General features: G+C 56.1%; 1 protein-coding gene across 2 annotated transcripts in view; it reads left to right on the top strand.

Annotated features, from left to right (window-relative positions):
- The first annotated feature begins 15,811 nt into the window (after nucleotides 1–15,811).
- Nucleotides 15,812–26,705, top strand: part of MOB2 (MOB kinase activator 2) — a 71,508-nt gene continuing 60,614 nt past the window's right edge. Inside the window, exons 1-2 of one of the 2 annotated variants that reach the window (XM_030917933.1) lie at nucleotides 15,847–15,925; nucleotides 17,718–17,801. In XM_030917933.1, coding sequence (XP_030773793.1) covers nucleotides 15,909–15,925; nucleotides 17,718–17,801 — 101 coding nt within the window. In that variant the 5' untranslated portion in view covers nucleotides 15,847–15,908. Of the gene's footprint in view, nucleotides 15,926–17,717; nucleotides 17,802–26,705 lie in introns of both variants that reach the window. The other variant, XM_030917934.1, reaches the window with a different exon arrangement.

Raw genomic sequence — 26,705 nt, 5'->3', positions numbered from 1 at the left:
CCGACCCTCCGGCCAGCAGCGGGAATGGGGCTCAGAGACTTTGCCGCCCTGGGACAGGGCGCATTGCAGCCAGTGTGGAAGCCAGACCCAAACCCGGACGGCCCCGGTGCCTGGTTCTGCTGGTCACCTCTTGCCCACCTACCCAGCGGGTGCTCACAGGCTGGGGGCCCAAAAGAGGAACAGAAAACCACAGGACTGGGGGCGCTTTGAGGCTGAAGGGCGCAGGCCCTTCCCGGACGCCCCTGAGGCCTCCACCCTGAGCCCCTAGCCGCGCCAGGGAGTGACTTCAGTCCGGATTCCCACTGTGGGGCCTCCCCCTCTGAGAACGCCTTAAGGCTGGCAAGGCGCGGCCGATAGGGCCCTTCGCCTGTGTGGACCCTAACAGGAAACTCCAGGAGGGGCAGGATTGAGGGCAGTAGGAAGGGGTTGGAGTGGGCGAAGGGAGGTTTGGGTCCCCCCACCTCTCCGGGCAACTGGTGGCGCCCCGCCCTCCCTGAGCACAAGGACCCCGCAGCCGCGAGGACGGTGGCTGCCGGCCAGAGTGGGGTGGGCGCGGTCCCATTAGCGCGGGCGGGGTCCGCCAGGTTGGGCGGCGAGGTCAGCCCCGACGTAGGGGGCCCAGAGCATCGCTGGGTGGCGCGGGTGGCGCCGGCGTCTGGGCCGCCAACCCCGCAGGAAGCGCCCAGTCACAATCCCGCCCCAGGGCTCCCCCCCGCCCCGCCACCGGGAGCCCAGAACCTGCCCAACCTGCGGGCGCAGCCGGGGGCTCCGAGGACCGAGAGGCAGGCGCGGTGGGTGCGCTAGCTGCTCGCGATGACCTCACGCCCGGCGGGGCCGCGCCCACTCCCAGAACGCCCTCCGCGGCGCTCTCCATCGTCAAAGCGCCGCTGCTCCACGGCTCCCGCGTCCTGCGCGCCCCTCGCGGGTCCGGGTCCCCAGGCACTGCTGGCGTGGAGGGCGGGCGCGGGGAGCACCTGCTCCGCTCCAAGCACTTGGGCAGCACGGCTCCGGGTCCGGGGCCCGGGTGGGCAAATACCTGTCCCGCAGGGGCGGGGCGAGCGCCCCTCCGGAGCCTGCCTGCCCCGCCCGGGGGCCGTCGTGTGCGCTCTTCTCCCGCCTCGGGCTCCGACCTGGGCTCGCCGGCCACCCCCACCCGACGCTCCGCGAACCCGAGGCGGAGCGCAGCCCGGCAGCGCCATCTGCTGCCCGCGCCCGCCGAGGCTGGGGCCGGTTCTCTGGCTTGGGGCCCTGCACGCACGCCCACCCGTCGGGGACCCACCTGCTGGGAGGAAGGCACAGCCCTGTCTCCACTCTGCGGCCCCCGCCCATCCTACTTCTAAGGCCCTCCCCTTGGTCCGTCGGCTGCTTCAGCTGTACCCACAACCTGCACCTGCTCTGGGCCTGCCGGTCCCGCAGGAAGGTCGCCCACACCGCGGCCCCAGGGACGCACGCAGTCAGTGACCAGATGTGTCTCCAGCCAGGTGTCCTCCCTGTCCTCCAGACTGGGCAATGCCAAGCTGCAGCGGCCACCTGCATCTGGCTGGGCCCCCATCCCAACGCCTCCAACCCCCTTAGCGGCCACTCCTCCTTCTCAGGTAAGCAGTACACCTAGCTGCTGTTCTTGGCTCTCCCGCCTCCGCGCCCTCACCTGGATGGTTCCGCCAGACCCCGCAGGCCCCTAAGTCCGCCCCAACCCTACCCAGCTGTCTACAAAGAGCATTCCTGGAAGGGCCCCTCCCTGGTGTGCGGATGTGCTCTGCGCTCCTTCCCCAGCCCAGGTGCAGGGCGGGACTCTGAATCCCCTACCGTGCAGAGGGCATGTTCACCTCGACCCTTGACTTCCCAGCAGGGCCTGGCATTGAGGGTGCCGCCCTAGGATATTGTGTGTGGCCTGAGGCTGCTGGAGTCAAGCACCGCAAACCAGGCGGCTTCAACAGAAACCTCTTTCTAGCCCAGCGCAGTGGCTCGCGCCTAGAATCGCAGCACTTTGGGAGGCTGAGGCAGGCGGATCACCTGAAATGAGGAGTAAGACATCAGCCTGGCCAACATGGTGAAACCCCGTCTCTACTAAAACTACAAAAATAAGCTAGGCCTGGTGGCAGGCGCCTGTAATCCCAGCTACTCAGGAGGCCGAGGCAGGAGAATCCCTTGAACTCGGGAGGTGGAGGTTGCAGTGAGCTGAGATCACACCACTGCACTCCAGCCTTTGTGACAGAGCAAAACTCTGTCTCAAAACAAAACAGAGAAAGAAACAAAAGAAAGAAAGAAAGAAAGAAAGAAAGAAAGAAAGAAAGAAAGAAAGAAAGAAAGAAAGAAAGAAAGAAAGAAAGAAAGAAAGAAAGAAAGAAAATAAAAAGAAAAGAAAAGTCTCTTCAAGGTCTGGAAGCCACGAGTCCAACATCCAGGTGTAAGCAGTTGGGCTCCGCGGAGGGCCAGGAGGGAGCATCTGCCTCAGCCCCTCCCTGTGGCCTCTTACAAGGCTGTCCACCCACCCTACTCCAGTGTGGCCTCATCTTAACTAGGTTCGTCTGCAGTGACCCTAGTTCCAAATAATGAGGTCACATTCTGAGGTACTGGGGGTCAGGACATCGACATACGAATGTGTGAGGCTCAACCCCACCCATAACAGGTATCGGTGGGAGAAGGAGGCGTGCACACTCTGTGGCCACCACCGGGAGCCCTTCAGACTGCCCTCACCACACTGAAGGCAACCAGTCCTGGAAACGGGCTCCGTAGCGGTAAGTCTGCAGAGCCGGCGTCCCAGGCGGCGGGGGCCCGCATGGGTTTGAAGAGCAAAAGCTGTCAGGCTGTCAGGGTTTATCTGGTCCGGGGATTCCCACCCTCCTGCCCTTCAGCATTGCCTGGGGGGATCTTTAAATGCAGGTCCCTGGGCCCTGCCCAGAGCTATACAGCCAGCCTCTGTGGGGGCAGGTCTCAGGGATCTATATTTCCAAAGTTTCCCTAGGGAGTCTGCTGCACTGTTGATGAGACATGTACATTTGGGGACCTGTAATCTAGGGGTCCCTACCCAGTGGATGGAGGGGACAATAGTGAACCCCAGCTGGCTGGAGACAGAGCCAGGAGGAAGGCTGAGCCTCCTGGCCTCCATCTGTAGTTTCTGTGTGGGTGCATCCTCAAGAGGCCGAGGCTCTGCTCCTTCACTGCTCCCTGACCCTCCACGCCTCTAGGCCATGCTTTGGCCATGTGCACTGCCCACCCTACCTCCCAGAGCATGAGCTCCCACAGGGACAACTTCTCCCACACCCCAATCTAGCTCCAGGCTCTGCATGGCTTGTGGGGGCAGCCACAGCTCCCACTGTGCCCTGGAGGGCAGAGCTGTCCTGCCAGTACCGCGCCTGTGTCATGGGCCTCAGTGTCTCCATCCAGGAGAGGGAGCTGGAGCAGTCCTGGTGCCTCCTCCTTCCCATAGGGAGACGGGGAGCCTGCGCATAGGCTGGCTCTGCGGGGGCCAGTTCCATACTGTGCCGCACCCACTGGGCCCTCTGGGGCCTCCGGGTCTTGTCTGCAAAATGGGAATTGGGGAGGGGTGGAATGTCAGTAACTTACTTTCCTGTTCCTGCTTTTTGTGGATTTTTTTCCATTAACATGTGTGAAAGCCTTCTGTCTGGTGCTGGGGATGGCCCCAGGAGCCCCAGTGCATGGGAAACAACCCTTTGTCGTCACTCTGAGATCAGCGGTTTATGTGACAGGTGTGTACAAGAGGTGACCACCACTCAGGAAGAAGGTGGCAGGAAGGCTGCCTGGAGGAAGGGGGCAGCAGGAAGGCTGCCTGGAGGAAGCAGCATGTGAGAGAGGCCTTGAGTGACAAGCATTTCTTGCAGAGGAGCTCCTCCTTCCCAACGAAAGCAGCACGTTCAAAGCCCCCACAGTGCAGGACAGCCCACGACTGTAGCCACGGGAGCCCCTGACGGACCACACACCCACCCTGGGCCGGGCGCTCTGCCAAATGCATGGGATGGAGACAGACCACGCACCCACCCTGGTCCTGGCGCTCTGCTGAGTGCACAGGATGAAGTAGTTCCTAGAGGTGGGGAGGGGGCAGGGAACGGTCAGCTCCCAAGGATCTCAGACTCTGTCCCCAGGGCAAGGGGAGCAAACCTGCAAGTCCTGCCTGAAAGGGTGGTTTGTTAGGGGCTGACACCACTGGCCAGTAAGTGTGGTTGGAAGGATCCTGGTTGGGTGGGGGTGGCAGGAAAGGTGGTCACTGGGGACAAAAAGGGCAAGTTCCCAACTCCCCAGGTCAGTCACCTCTTTGCTTCAAGGAATGGCCTGCAGGTGACCCTGGGTGTCAGGGCCTCAAAGAGCAACCCACGGCAGCCTGGACCCTGTCTGCCCTGAGCGCTCTCTGCCCAGGTCTGGACGAGAACTCTGCCCACCCTGCACTCACCAGCTGGCAGGTGGCCTGTGTCCCAGCCTCAGGCCTCATCTGCATTTGCAGATCACCGGCACCTCTCAAGAATGATTCCCATGGGAGATGAGGGTGAAGAGCGATGGGGGTTGGGACCTCGAGTCCTGGTTTTGCCTGGGGAACTCTCCCTCTTGCCTTCCTGAGTTGTAGGATCTAGGTTCTCCCTGGGGTCCTCTATCCCTCCCCAAGCCTGCTACCTCTGGCCACTGTGCCAGGCAGCAACTACTGGAAGGGTTCTGCTGGGATGGGCACCTCCTTCCCCAGGTCACCCCACCCCCTCCTGGGAATGGAAAACAGGAGCCCCTTCCCGTCACTCTCCTGCCCCATCCTCCTCTTTGCAATGGGTGGGGCCCCCAAGAGACGGGGGAAGGAAGGCCCCTTGGGGACTTGGGCTATAAGAAAGTGCCCTCTGCAGGCCTGTCAGGCCCCACGCCCCTTCCAGCCCAGCTGGGAGTTCCAGCGCAGCTCCCCCTGTCTGAACTCTGGTCTGGAATGAGGGTCCCAAGACCAGGGCAGATGCTTGTGAGGGAGACGAGCTTTGGGCATCACCGTGGCTCTGAAGTGGGTGTCTCTGTGAATTTTGCACCCTCCTTGAGACTCATTAACAGCTTCATTCAAAATCCAGCTTCACCCAAGTGCCAGCCTGTGCCAGACCCAGGGAGCTGTCCTGTGTACTGGAGCACAAGGCCTTGAGCCTGCTCCCTCCAGTCCGTGCTGGGGACATGCAGGCAGCCAGGAGCTGGAGCACGCTGGCAATGCTGCACAAATGGCTGTGTATTCACCTTCTTCTGAGGAACAAGCAGATCTGGGGACACTGAACCTGGGCCCTGGGCAGGGAGAGCCAGCAGGAGACCATCCTGTCTTGGGTTGCCTTCTGATGATGGGATGCACAGGCCCCACTCTTGATGCTCATCCACTCACTTCCTGTCCTCCAGCACCCTACAGACATCTGTGTGTGAGGGCCTAGAGCAGGAGGAACTTAGCTTCCTACCGTGCCAGGCTCGAGAGCTGACAGCCAGCAGAGCCGACCATGCAGCAGAAACTGTCCCCTTCTGTGCTCGAGAAAACCCACCCATGACCTTTGAGGCCCATCCCAGTAGGTGAAGGCCCCCTTCTCCCCTCTGCTGTAGGAAAGCCAAGGAAGGAGCAGTGAAGCCCAAATGAGGCCTGAGGTTAGCAAAACTTTTGAAAATGGCCTCTGAAGATTCTCACGGGTGGAGTCCACCAAGCTGGGGACGGGTGAGAAACAGGAAGCTCTGCCTTAGGAGTTACCTCCTCCTGAGAGAGGCCTGAGCTACCATTTGGGAAGCCAGGGTTTAGTTAACACCAAGTCATGGTGAGCCCAACAACTCAGGGAGGATGGATAGCTGAAACTCGGGATTCAGGGAGCCCTGTCTCAGCCTCAGGAAAAGCACACCCCTATGTGCTTTGAATCATGTGGCCGGTAACTGCACCTGTTACAAGTTGAATTGTGTGCCCCAAAAAGATATACTCAGAGACGGGGCGCAGTGGCTCATGCCCGTAATCCCAGGGCTTTGAGAGGCCAACACAGGAGGATCGTTTGTGCGCCCAGGAGGTTGAGGCTGCAGTGAGCTGCGATGGTGCCATCGCACTCTAGCCTGGGCAGCACAGCCACACCCTGTCTCAAATGTATATATATATATATATATAAAATACATATATAATACATATAAAATGTACATAATACATAACATAACATATATATAAAATATATTATATATTATATATAAGATATCTATACACACATACATACACACGTGTGTACAAAATAAACATATATATACATATATACATATATACACACACACATCTATATAGTTTGGAGACAAAGTCTTGCTCTCTGTCACCCAGGCTAGAGTGCAGTGACACAATCTCGCCTCACTGCAACCTCTGCCTTCCGGGTTCAAGTGATTCTCCTGCCTCAGCCTCCTGAGTAGCTGAGACTACAGGCATGTGTCACTACATCTGGCTAATTTTTATATTTTTAGTAGAGACAGAGTTTCACCATGTTGGCCAGGCTGGTCTTGAACTCCAGACCTCAGGTGATCCACCCTCCTCAGCCTCCCGAAGTGCTGGGATTACAGGCATGAGCCACTGTGCCCAGCCAGGACAGGGCAGCTTTCTGGGAGCAGAGGCTCTAGCCCTCCCTCTGCTGGACCTCAGTGGATCCTGGCTGGCGGGAGCTTTGATGGGGGTTGTTGCAGCTGCCTGCAGGTCCTAGGGGAGGAAGTGGCCTGGAGGGTCCTGCGTGAATGGGCAGGTGACAGCCCTGGATGTGGGTAGCAGTACCCACCAGAGATGAGCAGGAGCACCCAGCCTGCCTCCCTGTGGTGCTGCCGTGGCCCGGTTACTTAGCCACACCTGAAGATCGGAGGCAAAGGGCGCCCTCTCAGAGAGCACTGGCAGCTGCTTTGGGTCATGCACACAGAGCCCTCGGCTGCACCTGGCTCGTGGGAAGGCCCCAGCCATAATCCCAGGAGACACTGATTATCAGCATCCCCATGCCCTGCCTGCATTCCGGTCACCCCAGGGGCAGCAGGCCCCCACGGAGAGCTAAGCCAAATACAGGGGCTGTCCTGCCCTCTGGAGGGGAGGCGGAGACAACTGAAGCTTGAAGAACACTCCCCAGCCTGCTCCCAAGGGTGACCCACCTTGACTGTTTTCTCAAGACCCAGGGAGGAGCATCCCTTTGGGAGGCAGGTCATGGTGGGAAAACGGCGGGCTTGAGAGCAGATGTTTCTGGAACCCCAGCTCCCCACCTGCTCGCTGAGTGACCTCGGAAAAGCCTCTGGCCCTCCAGGAGCCTCGGCCTCCTCCCTGGATTGTCACTGCCTGGGGATTAAGTGAGGGAGCAGCAGCAGGACAGCGGGTACAGTGCGATCAGCAGGAGGGCGTCTGAGGCGTTTGTTGAAGGCTCAGAAGAGCTGGCGCCTTGGGATTGGGAGGCAGGGCCGGCTTCTGCGCCACCATCCCCAAATCAGACCCTGTTCGGGTCTAGGAGGGAAAGGGAACGCTGAACCATGGGGGTGCTGGGGACGGAGGGGCTGCCCAGGCAGGCGCTGGCAGCTGTGGCTACCCTCAGCCTCACTGCGGACTGAACCAAGCACAAGAACCAGCTCATAGGTGAGAGGGAGCCATTGTCCTCCAGGCTCTGCAGTGTGGGAGAATGTGCGTGTCACGAGGCCCACCCCGTGCCAAGGCCTCTCAGTGGCGCAGCCTGGGACAAAGAGGGGACGCTGAGCACCAGCTGCCTCCCCTGCTGGCCCCGAAAGGCAACAAGTGGGCCCTAGAGAAGGACAGACAGGGTCAGAGCAGAGTCCATGAATGACGAATGACCCCGCAGGGCTCAGCCTGCGTCCTGGAGTCAGCGGTTGACTGGGGAATCGGCTCTTTCCCCTGAAACATGCCATGAGGTCATCCTTATCCTGGAAGCCTCAGCTTTCCACCCCACAGTGGAGGACAGCTGCCTGAGGATCTCCGCACAGGTCCTGTCTCCAAGGGGTCCCCAGCCTAGACAGAAGCATGATTAGGAAAATCGGGCCCCTCTCTTCTCTAGCCAGGAACTCCCAGTGGGCACAGCAGCCCCCAGGGCCACTCTAGAGCCAGGCAGAAGGAAAGAGCCTGGTTAGAAAGGGCAGGGGCTGTCACGAGATGGCTTCAATCTGCAGAAATGAACTGTCTCTCAGTCCTGGAGGCCAGAAGTCTGACATTGTCAGCATCACCAGGGCTGGTTTCTTCTGAGGGCTGTGAGGAAGGGTCTGCTCCAGGGGTCCCTCCTCGGTTTGTGTTGTAGATGATCTTCTCCTTCCTGTGTCTCTTCATACTGTCTTCTCTTTTTTTTTTTTTTTTTTTTTTTGAGACGGAGTCTCGCTCTGTCGCCCGCGCTGGAGTGCAGTGGCCGGATCTCAGTTCACTGCAAGCTCCGCCTCCCGGGTTTACGCCATTCTCTCGCCTCAGCCTCCCGAGTAGCTGGCACTACAGGCGCCCGCCATCTCGCCCGGCTAATTTTTTGTATTTTTTTAGTAGAGACGGGGTTTCACCGTGTTAGCCAGGATGGTCTCCATCTCCTGACCTCGTGATCCGCCCGTCTCGGCCTCCCAAAGTGCTGGGATTACAGGCTTGAGCCACCGCGCCCGGCCCATACTGTCTTCTCTATGTGAGGCTGTGTCCAAACTCCCCGCTACCCGATCCTTTTATTTATTTATTTTATTTTTATTTTTTGAGATGGAGTCTCTCTCCATCTCCCAGGCTGGAGTGCAGTGGTGCAATCCTGGCTCACTACAACCTCTGCCTCTTGGGTTCAAGCAATTCTCCTGCCTAAGCCTCCCAAGTAGCTGGGATTACAGCCACCACCATGCCCAGCTAATTTTTGTGTTTTTTTTTTTTTTTGAGACGGAGTCTCGCTCTGTCGCCCAGACTGGAGTGCAGTGGCCGGATCTCAGCTCACTGCAAGCTCCGCCTCCCGGGTTCACGCCATTCTCCTGCCTCAGCCTCCCGAGTAGCTGGGACTACAGGCGCCCGCCTCGTCGCCCGGCTAGTTTTTTGTATTTTTTAGTAGAGACGGGGTTTCACCGTATTAGCCAGGATGGTCTCGATCTCCTGACCTCATGATCCGCCCGTCTCGGCCTCCCAAAGTGCTGGGATTACAGGCTTGAGCCACCGTGCCCGGCCAATTTTTGTGTTTTTAGTAGAGATGGGGTTTCACCATCTTGGCCTGGCTGGTCTCGAACTCCTGATCTCAGGTGATCTGCCTGCCTCTGCCTCACGAAGTGCTGGGATTACAGGCGTGAGCCACCGTGTCTGGCTTAAATTCCTCCTTTTTATAAGGTCACCAGTCATACAGGATTGGAAGCCCCCTACTCCACCAGGACCTCATCTTAACAAATGACATCTGTGGGTCAGGCGTGGTGGTTCACGCCTGTAATCAAGACCAGCCTGGCCAATGTGGTGAAACACCGTCTCTACTAAAGACATAAAAATTAGCCAGGCGTGGTGGTGGACACCTGTAATCCCAGCTACTGGGGAGGCTGAGGCAGGAGAATCAACTGAACCTGGGAGGCAGAGGTTGCAGTGAGCCACTGCACTCTAGCCTGGGCAATAAGAGCAAAACTCCATCTCAAACAAACAACAACAAAAAAATGACATCTGCAGTGACTCTATTTCCAGATGAGGTCCCCTTCGGACCTTACTGGTACTGGGGGTTAGAACAGCCTTTTATCTTTCCAGGGGACACGTGTCAGCCCATGACACTGAGCCTCCCGCGACCCTCTCCCTCGCTCTCTTTACCCCAGGGTACTGGTCATTTTGGAATGTGCTGCCTGCTTTATTATTTTTTTCACTGACACTCGACAGCTCCACAAGGGCAGGTGTTAGTCTGTGGTGTCTACTACTGTTCTCCAGGTGCCTTACAAGTGCCTTGTTCTTATAGGTAGTTGGCGCTCACTACTTATTTGTCAGATGAATGGGTGAGTGGAAGGTGGAGAGGCCTGAGTGGGAAACCCTACAGTTTTACTTTCCTGCCAAAACCTTCAACCAAAAGCAAACCTTCATCTCCAGAGATACCCAGAAATGGGTGCCACCCTCCCAGACCTCAAAGTTGCAGAGAAGGGGCACTCTAGGATGCCAGTCTCACTCCCACGTCTTTTCTGTGCGGAAGGCAGATGGTGTTGGTAATTGACAGTGGACTGAAAGATGTAATTATTCCAACTGCAGCTGTTCTTCCAGATGTGTTGTCCTTATTGGAGCCAAGCAACAATTATGATTTATCTATTGATCAGGCAGTCACACCCACCTCAATTCCAATAAACAGAGAACATCAGAAGCAGGGAGTCTCTATTTGGAGAGATTGGCAGTATACCTCCCCCCTTAGGCCTCAGGGTCCTACAAACTCGAATTCGCTCTGCTACAATTTCATCCACACAGATTTTTTTTTTTTTTTTTTTTTGAGACAGAGTTTCACTCTTGTCACCAGGCTGGAGTGCAATGGAGCTATCTCGGCTCACTGCAATCTCTGACTCCCGGGTTCAAGCGATTCTCCTGCCTCAGCCTCGGGAGTAGCTGGGATTACAGGTGCACACCACCATGCCCAGCTAATGTTTTTTGTATTTGTAGTAGAGATAGGGCTTCACCATGTTGCCCAGGCTGGTCTCCAACTCCTGACCGTAAGTGATCCACCCGCCTTGGCCTCCCAAAGTGCTGGGATCACAGGTGTGTGCAACCACGCCCAGCCTAGTTTTTTTTTTTTTTTTTTTTTTTTTTGTATTTTTAGTAGAGATGGGGCTTTACCATGTTGGTCAAGCTGGTCTCAAACTCCTGACCTCGTGATCTGCCCACCTCGGCCTCCCAAAGTGCTGGGATCACAGGCGTGAGCCACCACACCCGGCCTAGTCCACACAGATTTTGAATGTCTCTCAGAATATCATATCATATGAATGATGCCACGTTCACAGGCCCCAGAGCCAAGGACCTGGATACTCTAGATGCTAAATAATACACGTGTGGCTGGGCGCAGAGGCTCACGCCTGTAATCCCAGCACTTTGGGAGGCCGAGGTGGGCGGATCACGAGGTCAGGAGTTTGAGACCAGCCTGACCAACATGGTGAAACTCTGTCTCTACTAAAAACACAAAAATTAGCCAGGCGTGGTGGCGCACGCCTGTAATCCCAGCTACTCGGGAGGCTGAGGCAGGAGAATCCCTCGAACCCGGGAGGCGGAGGCTGCAGTGAGCCGAGATTGCGCCACTGCACTCCAGCCTGGCAACAGAGCGAGACTCCGTCTCAAAAAAAAAAAAAAAAAAAAGAAAGAAAAAGAGAAAAAAAAATACATGTGCTTACCAAGAGATATATCCCATGAACATTTAGGGGCTTGGCAACATTTTGAGTATCTAATGGTCTGAGAATACGAAAACCTTTTCAAAGTAAAGGGTGGGCTCTTGCACCTCCAGCACCATGACACACTGGTGTGTCATTTAGACAACTGTCTTTTCCTTCAAGTAGCACAAATTCGGGAGAATGATGATTTAATCCTTTTTTTTTTTTTTTTTTCAAAAAACGTAAGCACCTTGGTGAGAAAATCAGGACTATCGTGGAGGGTCCGAGTTTCAGCAGAAACTCAGGTTCTTTCTGCCTTTCTGCTCTGCCATCATCACTTCCTCACGCTCCAAGGTGACTGCGAGAGCTCCAGCCATCATTTGTTTTTCTATTCTGGTCAGGAAACAGGAGACTGGGCCAGGGTTGGGGTAGACAGGAAGGACAGAAAGGATTTCCCGGAAGCTAGGCAATAACTTCATTTTACATCTCGTTGGCCACCTTGCCTACCTGGGCAGCTGGGTAAAAGAGTTTTTCCTGTCGTCATATTGATCAGCATTTAATTACTAAGTAACAAGAGGAGGAGGAAGAGGGGGAGAAGCAAAGAGAAGGAGGAGGAAATGGAAGTAGACAGTGGGGCAACTAACCTACCCTCTCTGACTAGTGCTTACGGAATGTGCTGTTCTTAATTAATTACCAAGAGACCCAAGAGTGCACAAAAGCTTTAAATGTGCCCCAGATTGAGAACAAGGTTTAGCTAGGGCTGCAGTACAAGCGGTTCTGTCCCTTTCCACCTTTTTTTTTTTTTTTTTTTTAAGTCTTATTCTTGTTGCCCAGACTAGAGTGCAATGGCATGGTCTTGGCTCACTGCAACCTCAACCTCTCCCGGGTTCAAGCGATTCTCCTGCCTCAGCCTCCCAAGTAGCTGGGATTACAGGTGCCTGCCACCATGACTGGCTAATTTTTGTGTTTTTAGTAGAGACAGGATTTTACCATGTTAGTCAGGCTGGTCACAAACTCCTGAGCTCAGGTAATCTGCCCACCTTGGCCTCCCAAAGTGCTAGGATTACAGGTGTGAGCCACCGCACCCAGCCTTTTTCTTTTCTTTTCTTTTTCCTTTTTTTTTTTTTTTTTTTGAGATGGAGCCTCCCTCTGTCACCCAGGATGGAGTGCAGTGGTGTGATCTCAGCTCACTGTAGCCTCTGCCTCCTGGGTTCAAACGATTTTCCTGCGTCAGCCTCCTGAATAGCTGGAATTACAGGCACACACCACTACGCCTGGCTAATTTTTGTATTTTTAGTAGAGACAGGGTTTCACCATGTTGGCCAGGCTGGTCATGAACTCCTGACCTCAAGGGATCCACCTACCTCAGCCTCCCAATGTGCTGGGATGACAGATGTGAGCCACCACACCTGGCCACTTGTCACTTCTGATTCAACAGATCCAGTGGTGCCCCATGTGCTGCTGCGTGGAGATGGTGGCAAGCTCTACCAGGAAGATGAGCTAGGAGGGCCCCAGGTCTTTGGAGCAAAGCCCTATCCTCTTAAGAAATAAACATGGTTCTTAGAGATGCACGTTCCGGCTTGCCACTGGGCTCCAGATCAGACGATATGTAACATCACGGGATAGCACACAACATGTGATCTGGGTGGGACACATGAAAACACGCGTGGGTTGCGCTGGGCAGCACACCATCCTCAGGGGAGGAGGGGTGGGCTGAGGCAGGAGAGCTGCCTAAGCCAGGGGCCACGCACCCAGCATGCCCACCCACTCCCCCATGGCTCCTCACCTCTGCCTGCACCAGGGGCCTAATGATGGATTTCTTAGGACGAGTTTGCTAATATCATTCCTATTCCACTAAAAAGGAAGCTGAGGCACAGGGACATTAAACAACCTGTCCAAGTCAGGCAGGTTGTCACCAGGATTGCTGGCACTCAGTGGGGCTGGAAGGAATGTGGATGGAACCTGGGGAGGGGCTGCCAGAAGCACTCCCTAGCACAACCACGTTCAGGGGAGCCGTTACTGGAAGAGGTCAGCACCTAGGAGTAGGCAGGGCCACCAAGGGTTCCTCGTCATCAGAAACGATGGGTTGGGTCACTCTGCGAGGTAGAGATGCAGCCAGCTGAGCGAGCGGTTCATTGAAGCAAAGTGAGCATGGAGCAAGGAGAAGGAAGTCATCAACCTTGGCCACACAAGTAAGGTAACCTGTCCTCTCTGACCAGTGCTTACGGAATGTGCTGTTCTTAACTAATTAGCAAGAGACCCAAGAGTCCACAAAAGCTTTCAATGTGCCCCAGATTGAGAACAAGGTTTAGCTGGGGCTGCAGTACAAGCAGTTCTGTTCCTTGTCCCCCCCTTTTTTTTTTTTTGAGACGGAGTCTGGCTCTTGTTGCCCAGGCTAGAGTGCAATGGCACGGTCTCCGCTCACTGCAACCGCTGACTCAACCTATGACTCAACAGTCAGACCTTGGTGGCATGTGTCTGTGTTTTCTTACTTCCTGAGGTGCCGTGTGTTAAATGCGTGTTCCTCCTCTTTCCTTTGTCTTTCCTCACTACTTTATCTCCGGTGGTTTTTGCTGGTTAAGTTTGCAATGTTCACCCACGAGCTTTACAACCAGGAAAGCGACGCAGCAGGAGTGGACGCCTCCCAGACTCCTGGCTGTTGTTGATAAGCTATGGGCTAGGCCCTGGAGGAAGTGGGGGTTCACCTCTACAAGGTTCGGCTGCACTATGAGGGCGGTAAGGGGAGGTGTGGGCAGAACGGTGTTGGTACAAAGCAGCAAAATAGAGAGACTGTTGTGGGTCGTTTCGTTCTTCACCGTCTAAGCGTATTAATTTCCTGGAGAAATCCCTCCTTAGGAGGCTGGGTCTGCCTTGCATTGGAGAAGCTGCCAGCGGCGGTGCAGACAGACTCCCTCAGTTTCCCTATCAGCAGCACCTGCCCAACTTGGAACAGGAAGCGGCATGCATGGCCCATGCTAGCAGCAGCAGCAGCAGCAGCAGCGCTTGGCTGGAGGCGGCGGCATCTCCAGCACCAGTACTCAGGGATCCCGGACGCTGGCGCCCTGTGGTTGCAGCGGTGACGCCTTTACTGTCCCAGCTCTGTGCTCACACATCAGGCAGGAAGAGGCTCGGCTGTGACCAGCAGAAATTCCAGGGCGGGTCTGCATTTCCCGCATATGGAGAGCTCCGGAGAAGGCAGCCCATGGCTGGTGCAGCTGCTTTTTGGAGTCATCTAAGTCCCAAGCTCTTCCTGTCTTCTCGGTCCTTGTTTTCTGTCAATGCCTCCCACCAAGGCAGTCTCATTACCTGGTTCCCGCCCTCCTGCCCGTACAGAAGCAGAAGTCAAACCGCCTCCCTGTGGAGGCGTCGTCCTCTCATTCGGACGGGAAGCCTCCCTGGCTGACTTCTGTTCTGACTCCACTGACCATAACCACCTCACGCAGCCTCCTGCAGCAGTGGGGGTCTGGGACTGAAAGGTTTCACTTGCTGGTCTCAACTGTGGGGCGAAGCCGGAGAGAAGGGACTAAGAATGGAGGCCACTGTGACTGGAGGTGTTCCCAGATGCATGGTCTTAGAAGTTCTCGAGCTTTCTGGGCAATGCCGTGAGCTACCCAGGATCTGTTATGAATTCCTTTTCACCTTAAGCCTTTCTCTTGATGGCAACTGAGAGCCCTGCCTGATACCTAAGCATTCTCAAGCCTGAAGAGAGGCCAGGTGGCAGGAGGGGACCTGGGGAGAGCGGGGAGGGGCGCTTCCCGCGGCTGAAAACAGGGCGGCAGGCGGGGCTGACCCTGGAGGGGGCGAGGTCAGCTTTCCTGATGCCGTCACTCGTCTGACGAGCGTGGTGGAGTGACACAGCCACTGGGTTTCAGACAAGTGACCCCATCAGGTCAGCCGACTTCACCCCCTCCACGGTCAGCCCCGCCGGCCGCCCTGTATCCAGCCGGGGGAAGCGCCCCCTCCCCGCTCTCCCCCAAGTTCTGCGTTCTCCCTGTCCTGGTTCTGAGCTCCTCCGAGCATCTTCCCCGGGGGAAGAATGGGGAATCCGGCCCTTTGACAGGCAGTCACTGAGTAACTGCTGTGGGCCGGGCCCGGGACGGAGTGGCCAGGAGGTCAGATGCCCAGGGGACATGGGGACACCCAGGGGCTCAAAGGGAGGGTCAGGGATGGGGGAGGGACAGCCAAGAGCGAGGTGATACACAGCCCACCGGACGGGGACAGCGCAGGGAGCGAGGAGCGGGCCAAAGGTGGGCGAGGACAGCCGGAGGCGCAGGGGGACGGCCGCGGAGGAAGGGGACAGCCAGGGTGCGAGGGACAGTCCTGTAGCAAGGGGAGCGCCAAAGGCGGGAGGTAACCGTCCAGGGCGTGGGGGATAGCGCGGAGAGAGCCCAAGGGGGAGAGCACAGCCGGGAGTGGGGAGACAGTCCAGGTGCGCGGGGACTGCCCATGGAGCCGGGAACACATGCGGCGTAGGAAGCGCAGGGTGTGAGGCCGGGACTACGCGTCCCAGCAGGCGGCGCGCGGGCGCGTCACTTCCGGCGGCGGCGGGCGGCGCGTGTGGGAGCGAGCGGGCGGGCGAGTGTTTACTTCCGGACGCCGGGGCTGAGGCCGATCGCGTCGGGCGGCGGGCGCGGCGGCCCCGCGCAGCCATGGACTGGCTCATGGGGTGAGTCTGCGGCCGGGCCGGGCTCGGGCGGGCGCCGGGCGGGGCGGCCGGGGCGCGGGTGGGTTGCGGGGCTCGGTGCGGGCACCGCCGCTCAAGGGCATCGGGCCCGGGCGGAGCGGACGCGCCTGTCCTGGGCGGACCGGGCCGGCGCGGGCGTCTCGGGGACAGCCCGGTTCTGGTCCCGTCAGGGGCCTGGCCCGGCCGCCCCGGGCGCCCGGCTGTCGGTGAGCCGGGGCCTCGCAGGTTGGGCTGCCCGCTTCGCTCCTTGCGCGGGGCTCGCTTCTGGACCAAGTAACTTGAACACCGGTAGAGACAAGTTCCTTAAGAAAAAGGAAAAAGAAGTGAAAGACCCCAGTGTCCTGAGGTCCCCGCGGGGCCGTGGCCGGGGAGGGGAGCAGGACTGGCTGTTGCGGGCTGCGGGCCGCGGAGGGTCCCGGCGAGGCGCAGATCTTGCTGCGGTCCACGGGCGGCCGGGGCAGGAGGGTGGAGTAGGAAGGAAGCCGGAGAAACTGCTCGCTCTTGGCTGGGGAGCCGCGGCCGCCTTCCCCTCCCATCCGCTTCTGTGTTTAGCTTGCTGGAAACCGGAGGAGCGAGCGGTACAGCAGCTAAAGCGTCGCCGCTTTGCCCGCAGCAGTTATTCTGGCTAAAGTGGTTTAAAACAAACAAACAAACAAAAAAAAAACTTTTTTGCTTTGTAAGGACAATAAGGACAGGCATTTTCACCCGACAGCGTGGTCCTTGCGCATCTCTGCCTGTCCCTGTAGCTACCCCTCTGGTGCCTGCCCAGAGTCGGCGTCCTCGTTCCAGGGGCCTGGGGTGGGAGTGGGGAGCCGTTGCTCTTGGTTTTGGCCGGTGGAAGGGCTTGTGTAGACACCGAAGTTCGGAAAGTGAGATGAAAGGCGTGATGGGCATTTCGCTTCAGTGTCTCTCAGGCCCTTGGGAGTCGAAGGGCGGCGTGGGGGCGCGGGGTCGGTGCGGGGTGTTGTCAGGATAACCAAGGAGAGGAATTAGAACCGTTCTTGGCATCGCATTGCGTGGACTCGAGTGACAGGGAGACCAGGGAAGACAAGCAGCATGGGATGAATCGAGAGACCGCAGAAGTGCCCAGTGCAGCGGGGATCAGCCTGGAGCCAGAGTGCCGGGGTCAGGGCAGCTGTGCTGGTGGCTCAGGGGACCAGCCATGGGGTGCGAGGGCTCATGGCTTTTTTTTTTTTTTTTTAAAGGCAGAGTCTCACTCTGTCGCCCAGGCTGGAGTGCAGTGGCGCGATCTCCGCCTCCTGGGCTCCAGCAGTTCCCTGCCTCAGCCTCCCGAGTAGCTGGGATTACAGGCTGCTGCCACCATGCCCGCCTAATTTTTGTGTTTTTAGTAGAGAGCGGGTTTCATCATCTTGGCCATGTTGGTCTTGAACTCCTGACCTCGTGATCCGCCCGCCTCAGCCTCCCAAAGTGCTGGGATTACAGGTGTGAGCCACTGGACCCTGCCGGCTCATGACTTCTTGAGGAGGCAGCACTGCTGTTCCAGCCCTGCTGCTTATTAGCTGTATAAGTGGTCACTTCACCTCTTTGTTTAAATCACCTGCTTTTAAAAAATCACCCGTAAGGCGGACACTGTACGACTTGCAGTGCATGGTTGTGGAGGGAGAGACCAAGGTGAAGGCTTAGCATAGCGCTTGGCATGTGGTAAATGTTGGCTACTGTTAGTGTGGAGAGGTGTTTTGTGCAAGGCCTCTGAGACCCACGGACACTGAGAATCGAGGCCACACAGCTGTGTTTGCTTTATTCCGAATCACAGGCGCGTGCTTGCTTTCTGCATTTACTGGGAGGGACTGCGTTGGAAGCACCCAGGCCTCGGAGTGGGAAGTAGACTCTTGAGCGGGTGAGTTGAACCTACAGGGATTTGTGTCAGCGGAACCAGCCCAGTCAGCCGGGTTCCCGAGGAGGCAGCTGACTGCGTTTTGTGAATGTGTGATTATTGCCTGTGTACATTCATAAGTAGCAGGTACTTTGTACCTGGAAGTTGACCAGCAGTCAGTCTTTTTAAACTCACTGAGGTCTTTGCTTTGTGGATTTTGCCGTCATCATTGTGAATATTCAGAAATTAACTACTACTAGGCTTTCAGGGGACTGAATTTTTTTTTTTTTTTTTTTTTTTTGAGATGGAGTCTCACTCTGTCGCCCAGGCCAGAGTACAGTGGCACGTTCTCGGCTCACCACGACCTCCGCCTCCTGGGTACAAGTGATTCTCCTGCCTCAGCCTCCCAAGTAGCTGGTATCACAGGTGTGCACCACCAGCCCAACTGATTTTTGTGTTTTTAGTAGAGACGGGGTTTCGCTGTGTTGGCCAGGCTGGTCTCAAACTCTGACTTCAAGTGATCCACCTGCCCTGGCCTCTTAAGCTGTGGGGATTACAGGCGTGAGTCGCCATGTACAGCCTGGGGGACAGATAGATTCTTGTGACCCTTGTTAAGACTTCGGTAACCAAGTAGTCCTCCAGGGAAGGACGGTGGTGCACTCATCTCATGGGCCCTAGGCTGGGTCTGGGTGCCAGGGGAAGGCTGGCGAGGACCTTGGAGCTGCTGCCTTGGAGGGCCCTGGCCAGGGAAGGGGTGTCTGCTGCTGCCTGGCTGTAAAAGTGGGCAGTTCCAAGAGTGCAGTGAGATTTGAAAGTGGGATTAGGGTGGAGTGCAGTTACCTTTGCATACGTGGTTTTAAATCTGTTGGATGTTGTGAATCATGAATTCTTTAACAATTCCTTAAATATGTGCTGCTTTTTTTTTATTTTGAGACAGAGTCTCGCTCAACCGCCCGGGCTGGAGTGCAGTGGCACAATCTCGGCTGGTTCACTGCAACCACTGTTTCCTGGGTTCAAGCGATTCTCCCATCTCAGCCTCCCGAGTTGCTGGGATTACAGGCAGCTGCCACCACGCCCGGCTAATTTTTTTGTATTTTAGCAGAGATGGGGGTTTCACCTGTTGGCTAGGCTGGTCTTGAACTCCTGACCTCAGGTGATCCGCCTGCCTTGGCCTCCCAAAGTGTAGGATTACAGGCGTGAGCCACCGCGCCTGGCTGTGCTTCCTGTTTTAGGTGGTACAGTTCAGTGGTCAAGTACTGCTTTTCCTCCAGAGCCTGTTTTTAAGCTGGTATCCAAGGATGCAGAGCAGAGAGGGCCCAGGGGCTACTCTGTCTCTCTGCTCATTTCACATGTTTATTGAGCATCAACTATAAAAATAAGTTGTAAAAGCTGAAGAGTGAGCGAGCCGCAGAGACCCACAGGTCTCTCTCATTCGCTCGCTTAATTGGGCTCTGCCACTGGAGAGGGCTCAGCAGTGAGTGGAGGAGCTTGCTTCTGTCTGAGCAGCTTTTGTGTGGTCATTGCCAGGGCTCTCGTTGGCCATTAATCCTTCAACTAGGTGTCAGTCTGGGATTGGGGAAATTGTTATTTTTGACTATTTGTTGATATTTTTAATTAATTCAGAGCATTCATTGTCAGTCAAGTAGTTTGGAATACAGGTCTCTGCTGTCTTAAGTTTGTTTTTTTTTTTTTTTTTTTTGAGACGGAGTCTGGCTCTGTTGCCCAGGCTGGAGTGCAGTGGCCGGATCTCAGCTCACTGCAAGCTCCGCCTCCCGGGTTTATGCCATTCTCCTGCCTCAGCCTCCTGAGTAGCTGGGACTACAGGTGCCTGCCACGTCGCCCGGCTAGTTTTTTTTGTATTTTTTTTTTAGTAGAGATGGGGTTTCACCGGGTTAGCCAGGATGGTCTCGATCTCCTGACCTTGTGATCCGCCCGTCTCGGCCTCCCAAAGTGCTAGGATTACAGGCTTGAGCCACCACGCCCGGCCAAAAGTTTTTTTTTAAAGAAAGGATTTCTTTGAATTAGTTCATCTCAGATGACAAAGTGTGGACTCGACGGTAGCAGCAAACAGTGCCTTTGCTTGCTGTGTTCTCTTCTGATCATTGTTAGAACCGGAAGAGTGTTCTGTAGATGTGCAAGTGAAAAGCCACGTCTTCCTTGTCACTGGGAGAAGAGCTAAGAGCCTGGCCTGCTGAGCATTCTAGCAGCCTTATCATCAGCGCTCCTGAGGAAGGGGGGCCCTGCAGGGAAACCTGCTTGGGAAACCGGAACAGAGCCCAGCACGTCAGGACTGGTGATGATGAGTGTGGCTGGCGTTTTTCTGGAGGTGTGCAGGCGTGGCTCTCCACTGTCTGTTTCTCATAGGGTTCCTTTGCTGGGCATTGCTTTGAGTTTGCTGGTGAAGTAGCTGTAAAGGTAAACTTTTTTTTCTCTCTCTCTTTCTTCCTTTTATGAAGAGTAATTCGTAACTTGAAAAAAGTTTCCACGTTTTGTAGACAAGTTCTGTTCCATTCTGGGCAGCCAGTGACAGGATGTCATCCCTCGCCACTGAGTTGTAGGCAGGTGGAGAGGAGAAGCTTGAGCTGCAGTGGTTTCCGTGGAGGCTAACGGAGGGAGGAACTCTACCACATAGTGTTTGGAGTTTAGGAGAAACTTTTATCTTGTCTTTAATTGACAACAGGCATTTGTGAAAAGGTGTGTGTGCAGTCAGTGTTACCCAACAGAACACACAGCCCAGGAGCAGCTGTGCATCCGGGAATACATGAGAGGAAACACACTTCCTCCCCTCCCGACTGATGGGAATATAACTGCCCTCCTGCTGGCCCTGCATAGGGCCCAGTGTGGTGGAGTTTGCGGGGAAACGCCCCTCTCCTACAGGCAGCTTCACCAGCTGGCCACAGCCAGGGCAGGGGGGCACACATCTCCGGCATGCTTCCTTGGGGCTTTCCTTGCTCCTTCGGAGGCTGCATGATGCCTTGATACCAGTGTCCTGGTCACCCTCCAAGCAGCAGGTGAGCTGTGGGTTAGCGGGCCGGGGCTGTGGCACCACAGTGCTGGTGATTGAAGACAGACTGCAGGTGAGTGGAGAGGGCCTCTCCGAGGCCGCTGGCCTGTGCTTACTAACTCAGCTCTGATTGAAGACAGACTGCAGGTGAGCAGGGAGGGCCTCTCCGGGGCCGCTAGCTTGTGCTTACTAACTTGGCGCTCCCAGCTGCCTTCAGGTGTCCTCCTCTCTGACAGGTAAAATCTCGTGAGTGTGTGTCTCTGCAGGAATGTGAATGGAGTATTGACAACTTTGTTTTTCTTCTTCCTTTTCTTTGCTGCATGGGAGGATGTTACTGGTGGGTTGACAATTGATTCTGATTATGAGGACACCCAGGCTGAACTTGCTTGAATCTCTAGAGTTCTTTTAGCAGCCTCATTGAGGTACAATTTACATACCATAAGGTTAACTTAAGTTTACAATTAAATAATTTTTAGTAAAATTACAGGGCCGAGTAATCACCACAGTTTAATTTGAGAACTTTGCCATTGTGCCCCAGAGAAGCCTCATGTCCATTGGCACTGCTCCCCATCCCCACCTTCAGCCCCGAGGCGGCCACCAGTCTCCTGCCATCTGTGTGGATGAACTGACTCATGTGAATGGAATCCCAGTACACGGGCTGTGTGCCTGGCCCATGCGGCGCAGTGTTGCGAACGTCCGTCCGTGGCGTTGCATGTGTCTGCAGCTCCGTCCTCTTCATCACCAAGTGCGATTCCGTCCTGTGGAGATGTGCACCTGCCACTCTTCTTCCACCACTGATCCACGGTTTGTGACCGTGACTTTGAGGACAGTGAGCTGGGCCTCTTAGCCGGGGGCCCCAGGTTCCTGAGTTCATGGGCTGTGGTGTACCAGGCTCTGTGATGGGGTGAAGGTCCAGAGATGGAGACACAGCCATTCTAGAGCTTTCCTAGAGCTCTCAGGCTGGTAGAGAAGGACCACAGGCAGCAGGAGGAGAATTGAGTGGGTGAGTGCAACCGAAAGCAGGGGGCTCGGTTAGAGCAGGTATGAAGGGCTTTTCCAAGAGGGAAGGAGGAAGGAGGTGGCCCAGGAAGAGGCAGCAGCACATGCAGAGGCATGAGCAGAGAAGCCATGGCCCAGGGCCTCTGTATCTCCAGCAGGCAGCCCTGGAAGGTCTGGTTTCAGGAATAGCCTCTTTCCATCAGGGCTCCACCGGGGAGCTAAGCTTAGGCCTGGGTTTCAGAGGTGTTTACCTAGGGTGGTGTTGCATTCAGAGTCCTCTTTTTCAAAAAAAAGTTCTCCATCACCCCCTCCTGTTTCCAAATTCCCCTTAAAAAGAGCAGTGGTCGGCCAGGCACAGTGGCTCACGCCTGTAGTCCCAGCGTTTTGGGAGGCCGGGGCGGGCAGATCACGAGGTCAGGAGATTGAGACCATCCTGGCTAACACAGTGAAACCCCGTCTCTACTAAAAATACAAAAAATTAGCCAGGCCTGGTGGCGCCTGCCTGTAATCCCAGCTGCTCAGAAGGCTGAGGCAGGAAAATCACTTGAACCTGGGACGTGGAGGGTGCAGTGAGCGGAGATCGTGCCACTGCACTCCAGCCTGGGTGACAGAGTAAAAAAAAAAAGCAGTGGTCGTGGATACATGGAGCCCTTTTTAGAAGGAGCCTCCCCATAAACCCCCTAGGAATCCTTGCACACGTGCCCTTGAAGCTGGGGGTGAGTCCCCCAGGGGAGCTGCAGGCGGCGTCCGCAGGTCCGCGGCTGGTAAACAGCAGGACTGCATTTCTCATCGTGAGTGTATCTGAGACAGTGCAGCCCCCACCTCTGGTCTTTGCTTTAGTGTTGCCACCACCAGGTGCCACTCTTGTGTCCTGACGTGTGAAGGCCTCTTCCCAGCCCTGGGAAAGCCAGCCACACTAGGGTCTGCCTGCCAAGTGCTGCTGTCAGATGGAACAGGGGTGTGGTGCACCAGCAGACCCCGTCTCCGGAGGAAGCCGTGGTCTCTGCTGTGGTCATCCGGTATGGTAAGAGGGGCGTTGAGGCCACTGTGAGGGAGGACCCCCATGCTATCCTGCTGTCACCCCAGTGTTTCCTTTGTCCACACAGTGGTGTGGGTTAGAAACTTCAGGGCCCACTGCAACTTTTGTTAGGGCCACTGAGTGCTGGTTGGGAGCCTCAGGGCCGTGGCCTTTTTTTCTCCGTGGTGATTTGTGTGTGTGTAGCCTCCTGCCAGTGCTAGACCTGTCTGGAAGGAAAGGGCGTTTGCTGTTCCCGTCTGTCTTGGCCAGAAGGGCCTCCCATTCTTTGCCTTCACCGTGTTTGTTTTTTCTCTGCACAGGATTTCTCCTGGCTGGGGCACACCTATTGGTGTTCAGCGGAACTAGAAACAATTGGTAAAAACATAAAATGTGGAAACTTAAAGGGAAAAGAAGGAGATGGTGGGCAGGGCTTCCGGGCCACGTGTGATCTGTGGCATTTCTTGGCCTGTGGACTGTGGCCACACTCACATTGCTGTCCCTGGTTTCCTTCTCTTTGAAGCTCCCTTGGCTGGAATGTCTGTTCATTCATCCCTGCAGTTGTTTGCAGATGTCCCGGGGCTAACGTGAGGGAGCTAACGTGAGGGAGCTAAGTGCCACAGCTCCTGTTTTTTGCCCTGTCTGGTGGTGACTTTGGTCTGTGTCATCGAGCATTTTGCTGTGGCAGGCAGGGAGGCAAAGAAGAGCTCCCACGAAGGTATTGAGCTTTTCCCTGCAGAAAGCAGGCGAGCTGGAGGGTTGGAAAGCACAGAGGCACCATGCTGTTTCTCTTTTGCCTGTGACCTTTGCAGGGCTGGGGGACTTTTCTTCCAAGCACCCTTTTAGCAACGCCTCTTCCCCTCCAGACATGGTGGCTGTGCAGGCTGTGGGCTGGCAGACCCTATCCCCACAGCAGCAGAGTCTCAGGAGCCCACGAGGGGCTGTTGTCTCGGGGTTTGGCCTGCGCCGTCTGCGGAAGCTCCGAACTCCTGCTTTGCTGGGATTTGTCCTCAGCCCATGGAAAGGCCTGATGGTGCCAGGTGGCCCTGAGGAGCCGGATGCCTGAGCCTGGGGCCAGGCCTGGGCGTGAGCCCAGAGAGCATAAAATTAGCTTGGGCGTGGGTTGAAAGCTGCTGGTGTGAGCATGGCTTGTCTGTGTTGAGTTTGTCATGCACAGCCCTGGCCTCTCCCCACAGTCTGCGTCTGGCCCTCTACATGGGAGGCTGCTCTGGGTTCCTCCTCTCAGCATGTCTGCCCTTCTGCTGCGTGCCGTGTTCTTTGTGCCACATGTGACAGGACCGTTTGTCATAGCAGCGGTGTCATGAAACACAAGAGTGTGGGCCTGAGAATCTGGGTTGAGTCAGGTTCCTGTTGGAGACCCGCATGCGTGCAGCCTGCTCTGAGCGCTCGGGACACGCATTAACAGAGGCAACAGGGGCCACCCCTGGGCAGCTTCCCCACTGCCGAGGGGGACGGGAGTAAGGAAGTGTGGGATGCGGTGCCTGGAGGGGGTGTGCGGGAGTTCCAAGGGGGACGGGAGTAAGGAGGTGTGGGATGGGGTGCCTGGAGGGGGTGCACGGGAGAGCCAAGGGGGATGGGAGTAAGGAGGTGTGGGATGGGGTGCCTGGAGGGGGTGCACGGGAGAGCCAAGGGGGATGGGAGTAAGGAGGTGTGGGATGGGGTGCCTGGAGAGGGTGCACAGGAGAGCCAAGGGAGATGGGAGTAAGGTGTGGGATATGGTGCCTGGGGGGGGTGCACGGGAGAGCCAAGGGGGACGGGAGTAAGGAGGTGTGGGATGGGGTGCCTGGAGGGGGTGCACGGGAGAGTTGAGGGAGACAGGAGTAAGGTGTGGGATGGGGTGCCTGGAGGGGGTGCACGGGAGAGCCGAGGGAGACGGAAGTAAGGTATGGGATGCGGTGCCTGGAGTGGGTGCACGGAAGAGCCGAGGGGTACGGGAGTAAGGTGTGGGATGTGGTACCTGGAGGGGGTGTGCGGGAGAGCTGAGGGAGATGGGAGTAAGGAAGTGTGGGATGGGGTGCCTGGGAGGGGTGCGCAGGAGAGCCCAGGGAGATGGGAGTAAGGAGGTGTGGGCTGGGGTGCGCAGGAGAGCTGTTTGAATAGGGGCTCTAGAAGGCCTCTTTGAGAAGGTGCCGTTGAGCTGAGACCTGTGGAGGTGAGGGAGGGTACTTGCCATGCAGGCCTGTGGAGGGAGCCCTGGCTCCCTGGTGCCTTGTCTCAGAAGGGCTGCCTTTGCCTCCTCCCCCTCATGGTTCCACGGACGTGTGGGTTTTTATTTATTTAATATTTTTCAGTTGATTGTCGTTTTTAATGATATTTTGATGAATGGGCTGTGTCACCTTTAGCCAGCAGGAGTGCATGTGACTCAGCTCCTGTATCAGTTGAACAGGTGAAGGGCAGGGAGGGAAGCCTCTGGGAGCAGAACCAGTGAGCCTGGCTGTGTGTCACCTGGATCGCCTCCGAGCTGAAGAGCTGTGCCAGCAAAGCCTTTGAGCTCATTTGGGCACGGGGGACCATCAGAGGACGGGAGGAACAGTCAGGAGACCTCAGAGTGCGCTCAGGAGGCTTTGGTGGCAGGTCACATTGCTCTCACAATTTGGCAACCATCTTGTGGATACTGTGGGTTAAAAGAAATAATCAGTGTCACTGGTAGCCAAGTTTTTAATGTTAAAAAAGATAACAGTATAGAATAAAATGAACCCCTGCGGGGTTCTGTGGGGAGTATTACCGTGAGGGCATCATTCTGTGCGTAGGCTGTGCTCCCTGCCAGCGGTGGGCTTCCCAGTGGGCGGCCTCGGCTCTGCGTGTGACATGCTAGGCCTGCAGCACCGTGTGCCCTCCTGAGCGGCTCTGCTCTGGTTGATGCTCTCAGCAGAACACACGATTTCATGGTCCCCGCTTCTGCCCCTGGCAGGGGCAGTGCAGCCAGGGTGTGATGTGCATCCCACTCCCACGACTGGCAGGCAGGCCGCATGGTCAGCCACCAGGGTCAGGTGTCAGGCGCTGCACCAAACGCGCATGTCTCTGATCTTGGGCATGGCTCAGCAGCCCCTGGCTTGGCTGTGGGTGGGTCTTGCTTACCTCTTGCTGAGTAATCAACCCTGGAACTTCTGGGCCTCGAATGAGGACTCATCACCTTTCCCACATCTGTGGGCTGGTGGGTGGGGCTTTGGCCCCACAGGTTATTCCTGCACGGCCACCAGTGGTGACGGGGCTGGCAGCCCTCAGGGGCCTTGCTGCCGTGGCTATCTGCTGGGGCGCCACAGTCCCCCGCCATGGATCTCTCCAGGCGGAGTTTTATGTCCTCACCCTAGAGCAGAGTTTTTTTGACTTCTTGCTGTCAGGACCCCTTAAAGTCCTTGTTGAGGCTGGGCATGGTGGCTTGTGCCTGTAATCTCAGCACTTTGGGAGGCCAAGGTGGGAGGATCACTTGAGACTAGGAGTTCAAGCCCAGCCTGAGCAACATAGGGAGACCTCCATCTGTACAAAAAAGTAAAAATTAGCCAGATGTGGTGGTGTGTGCCTCTAGTCCCAGTTGTTTGGGAGGCTAAGGCGGGAGGATTGCTTGAACCCAAGAGGTTGAGGCTGCAGTGAGCTCTGTACCACTGCACTCCAGTCTCAGTGATAGAGTGAGACCCTGCCTCTAAAATTAAAAAAAAGTCCTCATTGAGTTTACATGAGTTGAGCTATTAATGTTCATCTTTTTAGAAATTAAAATTGAGAATGTTAAACAACTTTAATTCATTTAGAAAGAATTAAAAACGCAGCATATCTTAAGTATCATTTAAAAAAATTTTTTTTAAACCTGTTATCTTCTAGCGTCAGACAGAGTGGCTTTACTTTTGCAAATCTCAAGAGCTGGATTCTGTCAGGTTCTGTGTTTATCCTGCTG

Source organism: Rhinopithecus roxellana, chromosome 15 (assembly GCF_007565055.1).
Source record: "Rhinopithecus roxellana isolate Shanxi Qingling chromosome 15, ASM756505v1, whole genome shotgun sequence".
Taxonomy (NCBI): domain Eukaryota; kingdom Metazoa; phylum Chordata; class Mammalia; order Primates; family Cercopithecidae; genus Rhinopithecus; species Rhinopithecus roxellana.
The sequence above is the reverse complement of the archived record's forward strand: the minus strand, read 5'-3'. Positions and strand labels throughout refer to the sequence as shown.